General features: G+C 36.9%; 1 protein-coding gene across 7 annotated transcripts in view; it reads left to right on the top strand.

Annotated features, from left to right (window-relative positions):
• The window catches only part of CDK17 (cyclin dependent kinase 17), a 95,110-nt gene that overhangs the window by 54,638 nt on the left and 19,007 nt on the right, over positions 1 to 21,465 (top strand). For all 7 annotated transcript variants that reach the window (XM_087764612.1, XM_087764611.1, XM_087764616.1 and 4 more), the window contains one exon: positions 5,825 to 5,958. In XM_087764612.1, coding sequence (XP_087620738.1) covers positions 5,825 to 5,958 — 134 coding nt within the window. The remainder of the gene's footprint in view (positions 1 to 5,824; positions 5,959 to 21,465) is intronic.

The following is a 21,465-nucleotide window of genomic DNA, read 5'->3' as shown; positions in this document are numbered from 1 at the left end:
GTCAAAGCACTTATATCCTCCTCTGCTGTAAGTGCTGTATCACTCATCATGTTCAAAACCTTACCTTTTTACTGCTTGTGCTACCATTCAAGCTGAAAAAAAGAATTCTGTCCTCTTGAATGGACTTTAGCAGCTGTTATCAGAGAAGAAAACAGATTTTAGTGTGCACACTTCGGCTACCACATCAATTCCTGATTTCACTCACGTCCTATATACTATTTTTTTTTTCTTTTTTTGCCTAGCCAAGCTTTGCTTAAGTTGCCAAGAATCTAACAAGAAGACAAAGTTTTTTTAAAAAAATTGTGAACTTAAAGAAATCCCTGGTTAGGAATATTTAGTCTTTTATGGATTGTTTGTCTAATCAGATGTATATAAACTGTGTACAGGAACAGCAGAGATGTATACTTCTGTACTCTTGTTCTTGTGCGCTGCCTTTAAAAAAAATCTATAGCATTTTTAAATGTAAATTTACCAATAACTCTTCAAAACTTCACTATGAACTTCAAATGAGCTTTGCGAAAGCAAAATTCATAAACAGTTTTTGTTTTTTTGAAATGATTTTCCAGTTTTCTTAAAGCTTTATTTTTCACCTGGAAAAAAAAAAACATTAACATATAAGTATTGCAGAAGAATGCCATTAGTTTTATTTTTCTCAGGTGATCAAGTTTTATAGACAACCAAGTGTTTAAATAGCACTCATGATTTTAATATGTTAGTCTGTAGGAAGTGTTATAATAACATATTTTAAATAGCCAGAGATTGCTGTAGAATTTGTAGTTTCACTGAAGTAGTATGGAATAGATTTACTGAACATATACACATATATGTTAAACACCTCTTTTTGCTTTGAATGCAATGATGCCGTTAGGGATGCCATTTTTTTAACTACTCATTTGATGAAAATTTCTACTACTTGTACATGTTATCCAGTGGTAGATAACACAAGTACAAGCATATACCAGCATAATTACTAATGCTCTCTCTGCTCCTTCTTCACATCTTTCCTCCTTTTGTTCCTGCCATATGAGAATGATTATTACTCAGCAGGGTATTGAGGTTTTCTCTGTTGGGATAATGACATCAGAAATGAAATGGTTAAATATTCCACACTACATGAGACATTTTTTTTGCTTTGCTTTCTTCATTCACCCTCTTTTCTTACCACTTTTTCTTACCACTTTTTCCTCTATTCCAATGGTGAAAAAATGCTATCAGAGAGATATCCTTGAAATATCACAAAATAATTGCAGTTAAAGGATGGTTATTTGGTTAAAAAACAGATTAAAAATAAGACCTGCTACAGGTGCATCTTCATGCTGTTTGCTTTTGAATGAGATTATCAATTTAAAAAATTGGTTGAGAAGCCCAGGAGGGTTTTGGAGTTTTGTTTGTTTTCTGAGCACTGAACATGGGTTCCTGCTGTTGTAGTAATGTGTAAAATTCCAAAATATTTTTAAAAGAATTTCTACTTGGAAACATCTCTGTTAGCTTTAGGTTTTGTGAAATTTTTTGTAAAGACAAAAATTTTGAACTGATCTCTAAAAAGTGTGCCTTTGTTTAAAATTTTGTAGTCATTTTTAATGTAGTATTCAGTTATCGTGATGATTGTAAATAACGCAGATGACTGTCAGGCCAAATTGTGAATCAGCCATGTCACTGATGCAGATGAAGGTCTAGCTGAGTTTTTTTTAGTTCACGTATAGCTATACAGCTTCCGAAGTCTTGCACCTCCAGAAACATTTAGCCACTGCAGTCCATGAGGGAGCCAGAGCTAATAAATCCTTTTTGGACCTGACCTGGCTGAATGCAGAGCCAACTTAGTTGTCCTTGTTCCATATTTATATTGCTGGGAATACTGGAGAAGTGCTTGGAATATGCAAAGCCAGCACAGAGCTGAAGCTAACCCTCCTGGTGAACCTCTGTAGCAGCCAGGGTAGAGTTGATCCCTGCTTTTGCCAGTTGTGTTGATACAGTTATGGAGAGGCTTTGTTTCTTTGTCATAAATATTGGAATTGAAAGGAATGTTGTTTCCACACAGCTTTCATAGATTGGTAATGTTAACAGCAAAGGCAATTTCTCAATATTGCCTTCCTCAATTTGGATCATTACTAGTGAAACTAATCATAAAATTCAGCCACTTTATTGAAAAGTAAGCTTTGGAAAAGTGTGCCTTGGAAGGAATCCAATATGCCAGTCACGTGATCATTTTTCTAATAATTTGAAATAAGATGGAAAGATCATGCAGCCTGACTCGCTACTGACTAATTAGTGGATATTATTTTAGCTCACTCGGAGGAGTTCTTATTTGCTGTACTGTAGATTCCCTGTATGAATTTCTTCTGTGGTGCCTTCCCCACAGCTGAAATGAGGATAGCCTTTTCTTTTTCCATAGTTTTCCTGTTACATTGTAGTCATCTACAGCTTTTCATTACATGGCCATACTGGATAATGTAGAGTATGTTAAAGTAATCATCTGTTTAAGAGAATGGCTTGGGTATTCAGTGAAAGCAATTCAATAAATTATTGAACTATTAAAACCTCTGAAGACTATGCAAGCTGGCTTTGGTGCAGGTGAACTTGCCTATAGAAAAGCCTAGTGAAATTAAGGAAGTATTTGCATGATTTTCATCATTGCTTAATCAAGTATTATCATCATGCACCTGTGTAAAATGATTAAAATGACTAGGTTAATGCCTTATTCCTGGGTTTGTGCTATTAAAATAATGAACATAAGGCTCTACTAATGCCTTTTTAATTGAATAAAATAAAAGGACACATTTATATTAGATGATAACACAGTCAAGGTATTTTTAAAAAGCTTAGAAGTATCCCTATTTAGAATATAATTAAAACATCTGCAAACCCTTACAGATAGGAGCTGTTGGGTATTTAGCCCATCAGAAATTCAAGCATGTGCTTAATGACAGATTTTTGGATGCTACAGCCAGTATCCTGCTTAAAACGTTATGGGTATGTAGCTTATCCAGACTTACCAGAATTAATCACATCACATCAATATTCAAAATAGACTGACCATCATCTTATTTGAGTCTGAAATACTACATTTTTAGACTTGAGTGGTACAGACCCGCTTTGTCTTCTCTCATTCCTGATCTGTAAAGAGCAGAATCTCTTTGCAGCTACGTTATCTGCCCCAAATGTATGGGTTTGTGTTACTAGTTCTTGAAATATTCCTTAGTTGTGTATTACTGCATAGTTGGTCTTTTCAGTAGAAGAATTATCTTTGTCAGCTAGGATGCTCTTTGTAGTTCTGAGTGTGGCATTTCGAAGTGTCGTTTTTTTACAGTCACTTCATAATACGTACGCTTTTGTGAATTGAATACTGTGCATTTTAAGATAAAAAGTATGACTATCAGTCCCGTGATCACTTTAATAAGTGTCAGTCTTTTTTAAAAAGAAATGATGTAATTGCTCCATGGCTTAGAATACAATAGTTCTTTAATTTCGTCAGTCTTATTTTGTGAGGTTGCCCAGATAACTGTCTCTTGTCTAGCTTCTCTAAAGAAAATAGACTTTGGGGCCCAGTCAATGGGCTTATACTAATATGAGAATAAATAAATTGGGGAACAAGTATCAATAGCTGTTACACTTAATTTTACAGACAGAATCTTGAGAGCTGTAATCGCTAAAATGGATTACATGACCTCTCAGAAAAGTGTTTTAGAAGAGAATCTTTACTGAAGAACTGATATGGTGAATGTGCTGTTTACCAGATACAACAATGCTGGCATAACAGCTTTGCTGCAAATAGTGTTTTCAATAATGCTTTTATATTACTAAAAATAATTTCCTGCAGTTTGTTAGAGATTTTTAAAAAGACAGCTATAAGTCACTACAGAGAATAAGAGAGACTTGGCAAAAAGGAGTCACATTTTGTCTGCTTAGCCCTAGGTTAAGGCTGATCTTTAGGGACTACTTTCTGAAAATCTTTTCCTCTGGTTCAAACTACAATGTCTTTAGAAGCACTGATGAGTATTTACCTTGTTTGAAACCAGAAGATTGCTTTTTATTATGCAAGGAGTGCAGCATATTTTTTTCTCGTCCAGTCCAAGTCTGAGCACAACTTGCAGGGAAAATTCTGATGCACTGTGGATTTTTAATCTAAATCCAATTTAGATCTGCATTGCTGCTGGAAAATTTCCTTTATGCATGAGATGTGTGCTTAGTTTGTGCGTTTAATTAAAGTACTTTGAGTTAAAATACGTACTGTCAGTGCCTTAAGAGTTAATCTTTTTCTATCCATTCTGTTTTCTGTAAAAGGAAATTCTTTGTACTGAGGAGGAATTTGATCCTTTGAAGTCTGCATGATTCTATGTGAGCCAAACTAGACAAACATTTTAGAAGATGTGTTGATACCCAAACATTGGCCTAAAGGCTTTATTTATAGAAAATCCAGCTTTCTTGCTTGTTGATAGTGATAAAACTTGTATGTTCTCTTTTGGTTTTTTATTGCTGTAATGCTGTGCAAATGCTAAATATTTTCATGTCTGTTGGTGGTAAGGCTGAATTGAGTTCTGTGAGTTTTGCTAATATTAGAATTTTTTAGGGGTAGAGTTCTGAGATTTTTAGTTGTTCTTCAGGTTCTCTTTTACCCTGTACAAGATCATACTTAATACCAAGAATCGGGAGAGGGCAGGGAAATTGGTGTCTTTTGAAACACCTCCTTTATATGTATAAGTATTTAATCTCTACAGTAATTTGGAGTTCAAATATTTCAGAGGTGATGACGGAGCATTACTCATAGTGAATGGCTTGTATGACCAGTTTCCCATTTTGTGTCCTTTTGCAAGTCATTTGGCTCTGTATGCTGATAATGACACCACCTTGATCTTCTCTTCATTCATTACAGTGTTTGTCCTCCGAAGTCTGGAAGATCCTGTGGTGCTTAAAAGTAATCATAGAATGGCTTGGGCTGGAAGGGACCTTAAAGATCATCTAACTCCAGCCCCCCTGCCATGGGCAGGGGCGCCACCCGCTAGACCAAGTTGCTCGGGGCCCTGTCCAACCTGGCCTTACGTATATGTAGATGTAATGTATGTGTATATACATAATATACATAAACTCTTGTGTGTGGATGAATCTACAGGATTGTGTTAAAAGTACCAGTTTCAGTTGACATGAAGATCCTGCAACATCATATAACTCAGGCAGTCCTAAATTCCTCCATAAGGTCACAAATTTCACTTAATTGCTCCTAAATATCAGGTCCTCTGCTGAATCCATTTGTGTGTCGGAGGCCACTGTTTAGATGATCAGAATACATCCCCTTCCTCCGCACGTGCACACCAGTGGTTTTTATATCCAAAGTTTCCATGTTTGGCATTCCTGAAAATAATGCTTATACCTTTCAGGTTTTTATAAGCTTTCTGAAGATACATTTAGGTGGCTAACATCAGGTAGTCTGATTTGAAAATCTTAAATATTCTCAGTAATGTTTTATATCCAAGAGCAGCAAAAAGAGAAGAGGTATTGAAGGAGTTTGGGAACTGAAGCCGTGAAGGGAAGGTGGCTTATAGGAATTAAAATTGGGATTGGACTGTCCGTCTTTTGTTTTGGAAAATTGAGTTCTGCAAACCAAATAAGAAAAATAATGATAAAGTTTGTGTAGAAGGCCTATAAAGTAATCCTGTTCATTTTGTGATTTCTGAGCCAATAAAAAGTATATCAAAACTACCATGACTGTGATGAGTCTTTGCCATAAAACCCAATGCATGGTAATGATACAGTTGTTTCTCATCTGTACAAGAGAGAAGTTTGATGGAATACTGATGAACTGTTTCCAATTTTTTGGATTATTTTTAAGATATTGTTCATGAAAACCTGAAAATGGGGTCAGATGGTGAAAGCGACCAAGCTTCTGGAACGTCATCTGATGAAGTTCAGTCTCCCACAGGTGTTTGTCTCAGAAACCGGATACACAGACGAATCTCAATGGAGGTAATTTACTTTTCATGTAACGATCATTTAAATTGACAAGAGAGTTGAGGGTTCCTTTAGCTGTCTGTTATAACTGGTGGTCTTCTCAATTAACTGTAGCTGTTCTGACATATATTTTTTGCAGAGAGCATTATTTTAATATTACTTAAATTTCTGTCTCCATTTGTCACACAGAAATCAGGTGGTTATCTTGCATTGTTTATGAGCTGTTAATTTTGAAAATTAAATATGTTTTGAAACTTGGACTTTTGGGAAGAATTTAAGTGTAGCACTAGAATATGTAGCATTAGAATATCTTTCCGTCACATTCTGTGCAATTCACTGAGTATATTCAATAAGATACAATGTTTAGACATTTTTTACTTAAGATTGTTTTCTAATCTTTGTAAAACTAATGCTACAGCAGCGATGGTCCTGACTGCTTCAGCCTTTCCTTCTCTTCCTGTTTTTTAATGAACGGAACTTTACAGGATGGTAAACAAAAGGAGGAAAAGTACCTTATGAATAACTGTGCACATAATTTCCTTTATTTATGAGCCTCATTATGAATACTAGCCACCCTTGTGCTTGCTTTGTTGTCATTTCCCTTGGCGAAGAAAAATAGAACACTTCCCTGTTTCTTGAGTGTATAAAAGTTACAATTATAATGATGCCTTTGTTATAGAAGCATGTAAAATTTTGTAGTTGCTGCTTTATAGCATACATACCAGTATGCGTAGTTTGTAAGATTTTAAATCTTCATTCAAAGCCTGATATGGAATACAGGATTCGGGAAACAGATCTGGATAAGTTACAGTAGGGTGTATGTGCCAAAAATTTTTTATTTGTGAGGCGGTCTGTTATACTTGGAATTCCAAGACTCCAAGCATATAATGCTGGTATGATTCCAAGAACTTGTGAATTAGCTGTATTAATTATTTATATAATTTCTAGCACCTCGGGGGTTTTCTCTTCAAATTCCTAAATCTGTATGTTAATCTCAGGTTTGATCTAAAGAGTGTTAAAGTTGGACCATTTATTTGGGAGAACTAAGGTGGGTCTATTGATTTATGCAGGATGCTTAAATTAAGAAAAAGAAGTCTTTGTGAAAACTTGCACATCAGAATGTATGCTGGAGAAACTAAAAAGTCAAGGAAATTATTTAGAAGGATTATTTACTTTTTGCTCATTGTCTGTTTCCTCAGCATTTCGAAATGCGCATTTAGAACAGGAAAGAAATAAGGAAATTAATGATACATAATGAAATTAACAAACTGAAATGGAAATGTGTCAAGTCTTCCAGAGAGGGCTAAGAACCATTAAAGGATTCTCTTTTAGATGAGGATTCAAGAAACTCTAAAAGAAAACTCAGGAATAGTTATTAAAGTTCAGGAAATTGCTGTGTAATTTTTTCAGAAGGTGTCAAATAAAAGCATCTTTTCATTGGCCTCTTTAATTGTGAAACAGTTCTAATATTACTGTTTAAGAGGCTTTGGGAAGCTTTTATTTCAGTTTTGTTTATCCAGTGCTAATTTTCTCATTTTTCTCCAAATTCCAAGTGCTTGTTTCTGATTGTGGACATTAACATTATTTCTTCATTGACTGGCTCAGTCAATGAGGGCACTAATTTTTTGGCAGCTATTTTTGTATATTCTGTGAGAATTGTAATATTTCTCCCAAATCACTTCACTATTGATATGATGACTTTTCAAATAAGGTTTAAAGCTAATGTCTAGAACACTCTCACTTCTGAATTTTAAGAATGCTGTCATTGATAGATATTTTTGGTTGACTTAAGTTTACTTAGAAGTGCTTTGTAGCATACTAGGTGGGGTTTTTACCTGTTTGTGCATGCCAGAGGAAAAAAAAACTGTAACAATCTTTGTAGCTTTGTGCAAAATACCTTTCTAATCATAGTCTTTTCAGTTGACTTTCTCATTTCCTAAGTGAAAAGGCCTTAAGTGATTACATCATCTGCCTGTCTTTCTCTCCTCCTGTTTTTCCCGTGGGTCATTTTCTGTCAGTTTTCACAGATAGATAGAAATCTTAGATGCTGATTTTCTATTAATTTCTGTGAAAAAAGCTCTGCATGGGAAGAGATTGCTAATGCATCCACTGCTAGGAAAGATGCAGCCTTTATTAAACACCGCTGTTTCCACATATGAGTTGAGTCTCCAGATGTACATCCATAGAAAAACAGGTTTTACTGTTTTTTCTGTTCATGGAATGGGATTTCTTGCTTCCTCGGCCTTTGAGGGAACCAAATAAAGGTTTCCTCTTGTATCAAATCTTGCCTGCATGCCTTGGGTGATTTGTGCCATGGAGCTGGCTGGTTCAATAGTAGTAATTTGATTATATAAAGAGAAAGAAGCAATCTTTGTTGCAAAGTAAGTTTCTATTATTTCAGTTTTATTTTGCTGGTTTCTGGGGATCTGTCATCTCTAGACATCATTGGGTAGTCTGAGGCCATATTCCCTTTATAGTCATTTAGGATGAGTTACAGCTGTGTGCTATACATGCAGGTTGGAGTAAATTAGTATGTGTGTGATAGTATGTTTTTGCTGTAGTCTGCTGAAGTCATTAGTCACACTTGAAATCCATTGTAGAATGGATTTGGTTAAATATACAAAGTTGGATAAACTCAATAAACCAATATTCCTCGTTCCTCTGCATTAAGATAAATGTGCCTGTCACACTGTGACTATATCATTTTTTGTGGTTAGTTTGGCCAATATTCACTGTATTTGTAATATTTTTGTACATAATTTCTTGTTTATGTGTTTGATTCTCTTTGCTGAACTGACAGGAAGTCCTGATTTGGTTTGAAGGTAACTAATCAGGTAAAGCTGAATCTCTGGAACAATCCTTTTTGCTTGTAAGAACTTTGTGTGTATAACCAAATTTTTCATGCTCAGCTTGAGCTTCCTCTAGAATTCTGAAAATTAGCAGCCCATCAAAAAAAACCAACCATTTTTTAAAAAATGCTTGCTAAAAACATGCATGCTGTAAACAAAGTGCTAATTACCAATACTGAGTATTAGTATTCCTGGGATGTTTTGTACATTAGAATACACCTTTTGATCCTTAGGGTCCATCCCCACTGCAGTGAATCATATAATAAAGCTGCTTTCTCTGTAATTGTTAAATAATTCAGAGCTACAAATGAAATTGTAACATTGTCGAAGAGCAAACAGATTCTCTTGTCCAGAGGGTATGAAAGATTTTGTTGGGAAAGAAAACTTGATCTTTCTAAAATTTTCATATAGACATATCCTGGAAGATAGAACAGTGCAAAATAGACAATGGAGATGCCACTAGAAAATGTGTTTGTTGTAGCAGAATCTCCATAGCAATAGAAAGCTGACATTTCATAACCTTAAGTTGACCTGGTTTAAATAGGAAATCATTATACTCCAATGCAACCTAAATATGAAGCATTTTAGATATGAAGCGGTGATACTGCAATGAGAAAGAATCCTGCTCCGCAGTGAAAAACCTGCTGGGGTGAAAACTTTCCATCCACAGTAGCAGCTATGGAGATACCAGCTTCCAATCTGTCATCTCCCCCAAATGACATAAAATTTAGGCCAGCAGACTGTTACAGACAGGGAGATGATACGCGTTTGCTTCTGAATTTGACAACACTGCAGTTATGGGACTGGATTTTTTTTTTTTTTTAAACGATTGTTCATTGTTATCGTGTGCTTAGAAAACAAAGAGTACATACCAGAATCTCATTGTGTTGCCTAGATAACATTTATTTTGCCTGTAATCCACAGGCTTCTAATGGTCCATAAAGAAGTCACTTTTTTTTTTTTTCTTTTCCTTCCCCTCATTCAGGAACCGTGCTGACAGTAGGTGTGAACATCTATTGTGTGAGGAATTTGGCTTCCAACAGCTGTTAGGTTTTAATTAAAATGTCTACCAATCTAATGCTAATATTAATGATTACTTAGTAAATCAGTAAAACTGTTTATCAGAACAAATGTATGGAATCATTTTTTTTCAAGTGCCAGAAGCAATACAGCCTAAGAATGAATACATGTGTGTCTGTATTTTAGCTGTAGGTGTTTTCATCATGTAATGAGAAACACTTCTCCAGATCATGGAGTTACAGCTTAAAGCATTTTCACTTTGATTCGCAGGAAAAGAAGACATGGGCAATAATGCATTAATACAGATTCATGTTTCAAGCCATAAGTGTTCACTGGGGGCCCTGTGCCCATGCACTGGATAGTGAATGCTTTATTAAGAACTGTGGTGGATAAAAAATAGGGAGATACCGTCTGTGCAAATTGAAACATCTGTTTCCCTTTCCCAGAAGTCCAAGGTCTGTAAGCTGTCTTCGTATGTGAACTGGCGGAGGGCCATAACCCACTGTTCACCCGCCTGTTTCCCAGATATTTTATCCTGAGAAACAGTTCTTACCCGTCCAACTGTCACATTAGTGACAGGAGCGTGTTCCAGATCAGGCTGCTCCTGCCACACTGCTATAGGGTATAATTCTCCCCTGGGAAGATTAGCTGCAGGGTTAGTGCTTTTAGCTGAACAGAGAGAAATGCAAGGGCTATGAAGTGATCCTGTAGTCATGTGTGCGTTGTACTGGTCACCTTCCGAAGGAAAGAACAGAGATAAGAAATAAGTTTTTGGTGAGCTCCACCCTTTACCAGGGGTGTGACTGCTTCAGGGGTCTTGACACAGCTCAAGTAAATCAATCTGTTGTTGGTCCAGCTGGACAAGCATACCTTCTCCAGAGAAAAACCCACAAAATTAATTGATGTTTCAACTGACGTAGTGCTAAGATTTTCTGTTTGTAGGCTTCAGAATAGAATGTGGTTTGTATGTCCCCATTCACATGTGCAGATAGAGCGCTCTTGGCTCCATTAAATTGTTTAAATTCTTTAACAGCAGACTGGATGGCAGTGCTGATCCAGGCTGTCGGTCAGAGGCAGCGCAATATTTTCTCCTGTCGTTAGTTTTGGAGGCAAGAAGCACTGTATCAAAGACAGCCTGAACTTTCAGTCCTACATCTCTTGTCACTCAAGAGGCTCCCTTGGATCCCCAGCAGGCGTTACTACACAGTGCCTTCTCTGAGCAAAGGTTCTTCCTTTGCCCCTCCTTCTGTGCTTGGCAGCCGTATGTATAACTCTTTCTGCATTATTTACTGGATGTTGTCTAATTTCCTTCTCTGCACCTCCTGAGAATGCGTAGCTTTTCTTCTGATCATCTCTTCTGTGAATCTAAGCATGTGGTCACCTAGCAGAAGATTTCAGTATTCGACAGAAAAAAATTGAAGCTGAATACAATCAAGACTTGATTTTCAGTGGTCGCTGTAGTATCTCCCTTCAGTCATGCTTGGCAGCTGTCTCAACCTTTTGCAAGGTTACACTAGAAAAGATGCTATTCTTTTTGTAGATGACTGCTTTCAAGTTCACATGAAGCTTGATGTTTTCAAAATCCCTCTTCTAAAAACACAAGTGCGTGTTCGAAATTGCTGGTATGGTTTTGATGAAACTGGTGGACCTCCTTTTGATCTATTTGCTTAGCAGACTTTCATTTCTTCTACAGAAGAAAACTGACACTGTAACAAGAAAAATAATTTCAGCTTGGATAACAGACAGACTTCTTTAACCTGCCTTTTACTAGATTTTCGAGGGGTAACTGTTATCAGCAATTGATGCATTTGCCCTTCTGTAAGTAACCTTTGTAATCCTGATGCTAAAGTTCTTGCATTCCACTTGCTAATGATACTTCCCTTACAAAAGTTACGGCAGTAGGCAGTACTCACTGTCCTGTCCAGGAAGGTCAGATTTCCAGTTTCCGTATTCAAGAAGTTGGTTTATTTTGAATTAGCCAGTTTCTTCATAGGACTTTTCCTCTGGTAGTTGCAGCTTTGTGTTGATGGGAATGTTTTGTGTTAGTAACTAACATTACAGAGAGCTGTTCTAAGGGTCCAAGCTTGCATTTTTTGCAATGATACGTTCTGGTTTGTTTCTTATGGTATTTTTTCCAGTTCTCTTCCCCTCCACCTCATTCTTGTTGTAAGCTGATCAACTTAACGTTACCTTCTCCTTTTGGGCAGTTTCTCCTACTACTCTGTTACAGAAGCTGATGAAAACATATAGAAATCTATGTTTAAAAATCAGGAAGGTGTAGTAGTAAATGAGGCAGAGCTTGCTTTATTAGCATCTGTTACTGCCCAGCACCTACCACTGAGTCAAACCCCATCAAACCCCAGATTTCAGCAGGGTTTGTTAAGAGGCTAATGCCACAGAGTGGTATCTTATTAGGTGATAATTTAGCCAGACAAACAAAATCAGATGTGATCTTTTTATGGTTATTATTGTTTTTCTTATTCTTGCTTACAAGCTCTCTGAGATGCAATAAAATAATAACAAACCAAAACAAACCACCCAAGAAGAATTTTGAAGTATTTCTGGCATAATTTGTCACAAATTTCCTGTGTACGTATGCACTTGATGAAAAGAAAGTAATATCTCACATTTGAGTGTAATTTTTCCTTTCTCAGATTTTTCAAAACTGGTTTTATGTGTCACATATTTGATTTGGTTTGGTTTGGTTTCATTGGTTGTGAATAGAAGCTCCTGGAATGCAGTTTCTGAATACTGTATTTGTGCTGAACAGTTTCAGCCTTTCACCTTAAAACTGCTTAGAGATATGAAGTAAATAAAAAAACTGACTGGGTTTTTTTTGAAAAAAGAATGAAAGACCAGTTTTTATTCAGCTAGTCAGTAGTCTAAACAGCATATCCATGGAATTAAAATTCTTGTTAAAAGTATTTTGAAGAAGAAATTGTTCAGAATTCATATTTTTTATTGCTTACACGAAAAAATCCTGTCTATTGACCTATAATTCTAATTTTGTGGGTTCAAAAATACTAGTTGTTACAAATATTACTGAAAAGAGAGAAGATTTCATAAGTTTTTAATTGTGCTAAAGTAAATAAAAGCAAAGGTATCTGCTTGCAATTCTGGTTTCTGGGCTTTTAAGAAAATTACTATATATTTTTATTTGAGTGGCCATAGCTACTGTAGATATTGGTGATAACTTTCTTGAACTCCCGTCAGTGAAGTCCTTGCTTTGTTGATTGATGATAGTAGATGTGCTGGGAAAATGTGACTCCTAGTCCCAAAATAGAGACTAAACCTTAGAATTCTTAATAATATCAATATTTCACTGATTGCACTTGGCTCCTCAGCTTTTCCTAGCATCTCAACATCAAATCTGACAAACTATGTTTATGTTGAGGAGAGGGCAGAGAACATGGAATATCTGTGGTCGTTGGTATTTCTCCTGGGTCTGAAACAGCCTGTGGACTCAATCTCATGATAAAATCCCTGAAAATATTTTGTATACTTGATTTGATTAGCATACTGATTTAATTGATGAATTAATTCCATATCTTGGGTCATTTCTGTCCCAAATCTAAAAAGCCACTTGATTCAATGCTCAAAATTGATGTTTTCTTGAATTGTGTTGCATTTCAATAGCCTGGCTGAAAACCAGCATAGATTTATGGAGTGAGAGGTAGCAGTGATCCTTTGTAGGTGGGTCTTAAGATTATATTTTCATTACTGCTTCTAGCAGAAGAGGAGGTTCTTTGAAGAGCCTCTCTTCAAATTTAACACAATAGTAATTGATTCATTGTGATTTAATGTTTTCAGTAAAATAATAACAACAACATTCCAAGTATAAAGGAAAAATGTAGTATTCAGGTACAAACTATTCTGCAGAAGGCAGAAAAGAATGCAGTTTCTGCATCACAATGAAATTATAGTTACACATGTTAGTTGAGTGGAGGGATGATGGTGGTTTTATATACCTAATAGGAAAACTGGTGTAGATAACTCATCACAGCTGTTAAAATAGTGGTTTTGGTTACAGTAATCGACACTTATTTATAAAGATGGTAAAATAGCGTGCTGCAAGGATGCTATAGGTTTCTTTTGATGAATGTATACGCTGGTGTTTTGCTTCAAGACCTCGGGGGTCTACAGGGCTGTAACGAAACAACAAAATTCTCTATAAATATATTTCCTGATTTGGGATTGGGTTTCTTTCTATTTGCTTTTCCCTCTAGCAGTCTTGTTGTATGTCATAATTCTGTAGAGGATCCAGTTGGCTTCAACTGTGCTAACTCTGTCATTTGACAAAAATGCACTGAAATTTGATAAGGGAACCTTCAGAAAAAAACTCCACATGGTATTTGATACTAAAATGGTACAGTAAGTACAGGAATATAAGGTTGTATATTAGAGTGTTTAAATTCTCATTGGCATAAGTCAACATAATAAATTGTTTGCTTTGTGTATCATGAAGTAGCACATAATACGCATTTTTATTTAAAATATGCAAGGAAAGAATACTATAAAAAGTGGGTTTTTTAAAAGTAAGCATGCCATGAAGTAGAACTGTGTTGCATAGAGGGTTATATGATGTAGCATTTTAGATCTCATTAAGCATTCTCCAGTGAACAAAAGCACTATGACTTATTAGTGAACAGCTTGTGGTTGCAGCTGACATGTCTCGCTGGTATTTGCTAAAACTGGTGAGAAGACTAATTCAGACCAATGCTTACACAAGAGAGCAAAGCATTTTTATTTGATCTATAGTGGATTGTTTGGGCTGTCAGGCAATGTCTGTAGACTTAGAAGAACAATTCTCTTTCTTTGTGAGGCTGTAACAAAATTTTATTGATAGAATTTAACAGTATTAACTATTAAAAGGTAAGCTAAAATTTCAGAAAGAGGTGGAGAGCTTGTTGTCTGACGCCATATAGTAGCGCGTACCTTAAGTAATGGTTGGTCTGGAAATGTAACATCAATTAACTGAAGAACCGAAGCAGTAGGAATTGCAGCTTGGCAATATAGTTTTTGTTGTCCACTGACTTGCCTGCTCCTGACAGAGCCAGCTTCCTTCTCTTGGCTCCTAAACTTGCATCAGCAGGTAATTACTCACTTTGTTTTGAAGGGGTAGTTTTCTGCCAGTTGACTTTCTTACACCACATCACTGCATCGTTAGCTTAGAGCCTGTTCTCCTCCAAGAAGGGGTGGGAACATCTGGCCACAGGCAATGAAATACCAGGTTTCGAGATAGTCAGCTGTTAGATTAGCTAAATGAAACATTCAAGGAATAGTGAACTGAGGCTGATGCTATCGTCGGTCTGAGGCTGATGCTATCATGGTTTTCCCTTCCAGTTTTTCTGAGGAGTCATTTGGTACTACAGGGTTGCCCCCCCCCCCCTTTTTTTATTTTTTGTTGCCTCCTACTGCTTCACTGGCAGAAGCCTGAATTTTTCTTTTCTTGCTGCTGTTGTGAGTGCAGTAGCAGCCTGAAACAGCCTTGCAGTTGAAAGATCAATGGCCTTTGTGGCCCAATAGATTTGGGAAAGATTCATTGTTGCTACTCCAGCAAGAAAGAAACAGTCTGCAAATCAACACATTTGTTAAAGGACAAAAATGAAAGTAGTCTTAGTTTTTCTTTTTCTGCTTTTTGTAGCATAGTGAGGATTGGGCTCAGAAACACCTCAACAAATCCTTCCCTCGGGCAATTTTTCTGTTTTTTTTATTTTATTTTATTTTATTTTGTTATTGTTACTCTGTTTTGTGCAAAATATTAGTGTTTATTATCTACATGTGCTATGTAAGTCAAAGACATAATGACTTGAGTCATCAGAAGATGGACTAAAAAGTGAATATTTGAAATTGCTTCTTTTTAGCGCTTTTTTAACATGTAGAGTTCAAACATTCTATATCCTGAATCAGAATCATCTTTATTTCACTTCAGTGAAATTTACTGAAATCTGGAGTGCATCTTGGCAAAAAATAAATAGTGAGTTAAGGAAAAACAGTTGTTGTTGATTTTAATGTCTGATTTAAAGTGTGAAAAGTTAAGTGTTGCTTTCACAAGTAGGAATAGGTTCATTCTTTGGAAAAATGTACTTTTTTGACAGGGTTTAAGAGAAGTGAAAATAGATCTGTTGACCCAGAATGAGATTTTTTTGAAATATGTCATGCTATGGCACTAGAGAATATTATATGGGCCAAGACAAGCAATTAGAAAGAAGAATAGCTGGTAAGCTTGTATTACGGAGAACAGGAGATCAGAAAAGGGTAGGTAGAAAAGGAGTAGAGTTGTTGGAGAGTCAGATGTGAAAGGCAGAATGTGGTAACAAAATGCTAGACTCCTGTGAATGGTTTACTGTGGATGGCAAGTGAAGAAGCTGATATTTGCAACAGTATTTTGGGACATCCAAAAGGGGACCAGAAGTAAAGGCATCAGAAAGGTTTGGGTTTTTGGTTTTTTTACTTCCAAGTATGTGTGAAAAACAGGAGATGTTTTAGTTTGTTGTTTGTTTTTTTTTTTTTATTTGGAAGATGTGTTTGTTTACTCAGCTTACAGAACCTGCAGGATTTAAGTTGAAATGCCTGCCGCCTCCTCTTGTACCCAAGCGTAAGTAGTCAGTGGTAGACAACATACACATCAAATTACAGCAACACGGTTGGGTACTAGCCAGAAAAAAGAAAAGGCTCAACAAAGTGTAGCTCTTCTCAGAGCATTTGCTGTAGCTAGCATTAGAAATAGATAGTAAAGATAAGCACGAGTTGGGGTAGTTTATCTCCACAGAAAACAAAGTGATATTAGTGTCACAAGTGCTTACGTGTTTATCTGCCATCAAGCAGAGTAGGACAAATGTGATTCTCATTTCAGGCAAATTATAAAAATAGTATGCATTTCTCAGCCAGTAATAAAGAAAGACTGAGAATAAGCATTGCACATGAAGATGGAAAATGTGGTTTTAAGATGTAGAGGAGGGGGAAATTGCCACGAGCATTCTGGCCACCCTAGCAAAGCAACTGGTGCCTGAATATGTTCTCCAGAATATATTCTGGAACTGGGTCAAAAAATAGCTCATTAAGCAACATACAGTTAACTGTAGGCATTTGAGCATTTAACAGTACCACGTTTACTGAACACTGATATATTCTGTTGCAAATTGACCCTAAAGATAACCATAAAAGAATCAAACTAGAAAATGTTGCGAATTGACCTCATTTGGAAAAATAAATTGTAAGTGACATACAAGAAAATACTATAATTTTAATTTTCTAAGAGAGACTTTATTTTACCTGAAGTACTTTGTTGTCCCTGAAAGCTAAGGTTTTGCATTCCAGTGAACCTTTGCTTGTTAGAGTTACAAAGGAATGCACCTAGATTCCCTCTGCATAGTTGAGGGTCTGTGTACACCACTTACACACCTGTTATGTTTAAAAAGGGATACATAACATAACAGAGGGAGTTACTCTGATTTACTACCTTTAGAAAAATGAAATAGAAATTTTAAAGATTCATAAAGGGATGCAAAATTAATTGTTAAAAATGTACATTTAACTCTGTCATGTTGACAAGCTCAAAATCTTAAGTATCAAAAATTAACGAGCATAGGGAAAATAATCAGTCCTGCCATTAATGTTACATGCTTCCTTATTCCTTCTTTAAACAGCATTGTAGCAGGATCTTGTAACAGCCTGCATTTTTAACAGCCTGCTAATAATTAGCTTTATAAAAAGTTTCTTGGTTTTAGTCATTTTCCTTGGTTTAAGGTCTTTTTTTCCCTTCTCTTTTTTTCTGAGAAATGCTAACACATCATTAGATTCAGTTGGTCATTGAAATTAGTGTGGGCGAAGTCATCTGTACAGAAAGTGTCTTTTTCATTGTTTCACAGAATTCCACAGAAGTTTTAAGAGAATTAGAAATTCTTCAAAATCACTGTTTCCTACTGTTGCTTGCGCTCCAGCCAGGCATCATACCAAAACAGCAGCAAGCCACGGGAGCCAGGAGAGCAGGTTTTGCTGCTACTAAAGCAGCAATAGCAAGATTGCAATGGGATGGCTGCACTAGCAGCATGAGGGAGCGGAGGTGGCGATTGCGTCTAACGTGAACTCTGGGCTTCGTACAGTAAGGCCAGCGCTCAGCCTCCGTGTCCTCTTCATAAAGGCTGTTTAGCACCAGTGGGGAAATGGGTTGCTTCCCCCAGGCTGGACAGCCCACCCAAACTGGCCAAAGGGCTATTCTGTGCTATCTGACATGTAGCTCGGCGATAAAAGCTGGGGGGGAAGGAGGAGGAAGGGGGGACATTTGTGGTTATGGCATTTGTCTTCCACTTCCCGAGCTGCTGACGGGCATGCTGAGGCGCAGCTTTCCAGGAAGCGGCTGGACACCTGCCTGCCGATGGGAAACAGCGAATCAATTCCTTTTTCCACTCTGCTTGGGCATGCAGCTTTTGCTTTCCCTATTAAACCATCATTACCTCCACCCACAAGTCTCCTCACCATCCTTCCGTCTTCTCAGCATCCCGCGGGAGCAGGGAGCAAGCGCTCAGCTGGCTGTGGGCTTGGCTGTTGGCCAGGGTCAGCCCACAGTGGGGGAATAAGGGTCTTGCTGCTGTCAGCTGAACAGGTTGCCTAAGCGTCAGCAGACTGCCTGGTCTTGGACACTCAAGGCTCAAAATTGGTTGGTGTATGGTAGGGTTCTTGATTTTCTTTTTAAAATAATTTCATTTAAATTAACTGGGTTTTTCAGCTGTGTCAAACTGATGTAATTTTAGTTTCCAGTTTTTCTATTTAGCCACTAGGAAACGTTGTGCTTATTTCTCTCATGCACGTCTAATGAATCCTTTTTCATGTTGCTGTATAGCATTTAATTATGATTGCTTTCTTTTCCCAAGAGGTGGTTGCTTCAATTATTGGAAAAACTGGGAGGAATTAAGGTGGCACAGGCAAACAAAACAATAATTTCTGTCTTTCAGGTATTTGGGTTTGCAGATTAAATGACTTCCTTTAATTTTGCCTATTTTAGGCAGTTAGGTAAAGAACAATTACAATACAAAGAGAACTTCATATATGTGACTTCATATATGATCTTTCAAATATTGGTGTCATAAAAGGCTTCTGACTGGTAGGTAACAATTTTAATATACAGTCTTAAAAAAGAAGTCTTGCCTTGGTTGACATTTCAACACAGCCAAATATGCATGAATATTGCAAGGACAATGGTAGTGTAGATCGTTAGGAGGAAAAATCTATAAAGTACCTGCTACAGTTTCCATGAAATCATTATGTTTTCCTCTCAGAAAAGAAACTTTCTTTAGCTCTAACAAGTTAAGGAGAATGGGTAGTGTTTTGATTTTATTTAGAACATGACAAAAATTTAGGCTTCCAGCACTAAATACTCATTTCTGAGGGGAAAAAAAGAGTGATTACTGTCATGTATTGTCCATTATATTACAAATGTAAGTAGGGAAATTATATTAAAAACAGATACTACAATTCTGAAAGAATTTTCTCCGTACTTTTCCCCTCAGGTTGTGGTGTGGTGTTGAGTTGTTTTGTTGTTTTTTTTTTTTAAAGACATTGTGGGATGTAGGGGTCAGGGTTGTTGTTTTATACTTAGAGTAAAGTATTGTTTGTGGTTTTTTTTCCCCAAACTGGAATAGATTTTGGCCTTTGTTTCAGTAAGTGCTTACATTCAAACCGTATCCATATTATGCACTGTGGAGCAACAAATGTAAGTTTACAGCTTAAGTTCAGTTTAGAATTGAGGGTGTCACGTGGATCTCTGAAGTAAGTCATGGGGGGGTTGCAGTTGCCTATTGCAAAACTGGCATAGGCAGAGCTTTTGAGAATAAAGAAAGGGGAATTATGTAATAGAATTGCAACGAGCCCCCATTATACTAATTTCTGTTACCTAAAATATTATCTCCAGTTTTTATGGAAGCTGGCCTCCAAAGTAATGAATTCTTAGTAGCTGTAAAGCATCTTAGACTTGTTTTGTTTCCCTTCTTCTCCGTTTGAAAAGGTATGTGTTTATTGATGGCAGACACAAGTTAATGGCATAGTTTTGAAATTGCCATCACAGCTTAAAGGCTGTCTTTGCTTCCTTCTTCCTACATTACCCATCAACTTTGTATGCTTGGAAATGCTTCTTCCAGGCTGTGGAACTAGGTGTGAAGCACCACTTCGGCTGCCCCAAGGATGAGTGCTGTGGGAGGAGAGAACACAGAGATGGAGAGCTTTGGGGTATGATCGACTCAGTATTCCATGAGGCCTTTGGGTTGTGGTCCATGATTTCAGTATCCCTATAACCAGACTCTGTTAAAATACTTATTGTCAAACAAGCACTATAGGACAGTAAGCAGAGAGCACTACAGCAGGTTTCTATGCCATAGAGTTAATAGACAGGAGTAGGAGAAAGCTATTTTGCCACGGGATATATAGGATAATGATGGTATCTGCTGTGTTCAGGAAGTTATATTGAAAAACTCAGCTCCATGCTCTTTTCCTCTGCTGTCTTGGAATTTGTCAGGTTTCTGCTTTATTTTATGTTCTTGAGCAATGAGAGAAAGAAAATCAGGATATTGCCCCACTGTTGATCTGGGATTACAGTACGAAGGTGGAGTAGAGACTGATGCTGGTCCTTTTCCTGCCATCCCTGTCTTGTTCCAGCAGTTCCATGCTTTCCTGCTGCAGTGAGATGACAGAGCTGCTTTCTTTAAGGCCACATGGAGCTCTTCCCTTTGTGCTCATCTGTTTTGATAAGCTACCTGAATTTTCTGAAGAATGCGATAAATTATAGGGTGAATTTATTTATTTATAATCTGAAGCCCTCTTCAGTAGGGGAAAGGCATTTCTCTTTTCAGATGACTAGCTTCACTGAATTTTAGTTGCCTATTACAAAAATGGCATTAGCAGAACCTGTCAAAAAGAAGAACAATTCTTTAGTGGAAAATAGTGTTTTACTGTAGAGATTACTGCTAGCTCCCATTATAATTAATTAGTTTCTCCACTCTCTCAAAAACCACACAGGCAGTTCTAAAATTGCCAATGTTTTGAAAAATTTGAAATACCAAAGTTGAAAACTAGTAACGGCATTGGAAGCTGCCAAAACTGAGGCATCCTTTTCTTTTCTTTCAATTTAACTTCAAAATGTTGGTCAAAGCTGCCATTCTGTGAACAGTACTTCTTTTGTTTAAAAACAATTTTTAAATTCTGTACAAAATAAGAAATACAGACACTGATTTTTCCAATTATGCAAAGAAGGTGATGTTGGGCAGCAAAGTAGAAGCTAACAGACATTGTGCTCTGTACCTAAGGAGGTGTGAGGAGCAAAAGGAAAACAGGAGGGCCAGCTGCCAGAAGTGAAAGCTTTGTTGGCATCTCTCAAAAAATTTCTGCCTGTATCCAGTGGCTGTAGTGAATAGTGTATGTAGATCAGTCATCTGGGGGATGTATATTAGCGCTTCAGTCCTACCTGAAATTCAGCCAATTGCCAAATCACATTTGTTTTTTTAATATATATTTTTAACTGATATTTTTTGCTTAGCTGTTGCTCCAGGTACATGTACAGATCATGCATATACATGGTTCAAATACATTATCAGCACTGAAAGCTTAGCAAGTTGTCCACCAAGATCTCAAGTCTTGAGAAATCTGATGATCCAGTTTAGCT

The sequence above is a fragment of the Nipponia nippon genome, unplaced genomic scaffold (assembly GCF_047370975.1).
Source record: "Nipponia nippon isolate SJK-2023a ecotype South Korea unplaced genomic scaffold, ASM4737097v1 scaffold_3, whole genome shotgun sequence".
In the NCBI taxonomy this organism is placed as follows: Eukaryota; Metazoa; Chordata; class Aves; order Pelecaniformes; family Threskiornithidae; genus Nipponia; species Nipponia nippon.
Note: the sequence above shows the minus strand (reverse complement) of the source record. Positions and strands in the feature narration are given on the sequence as shown.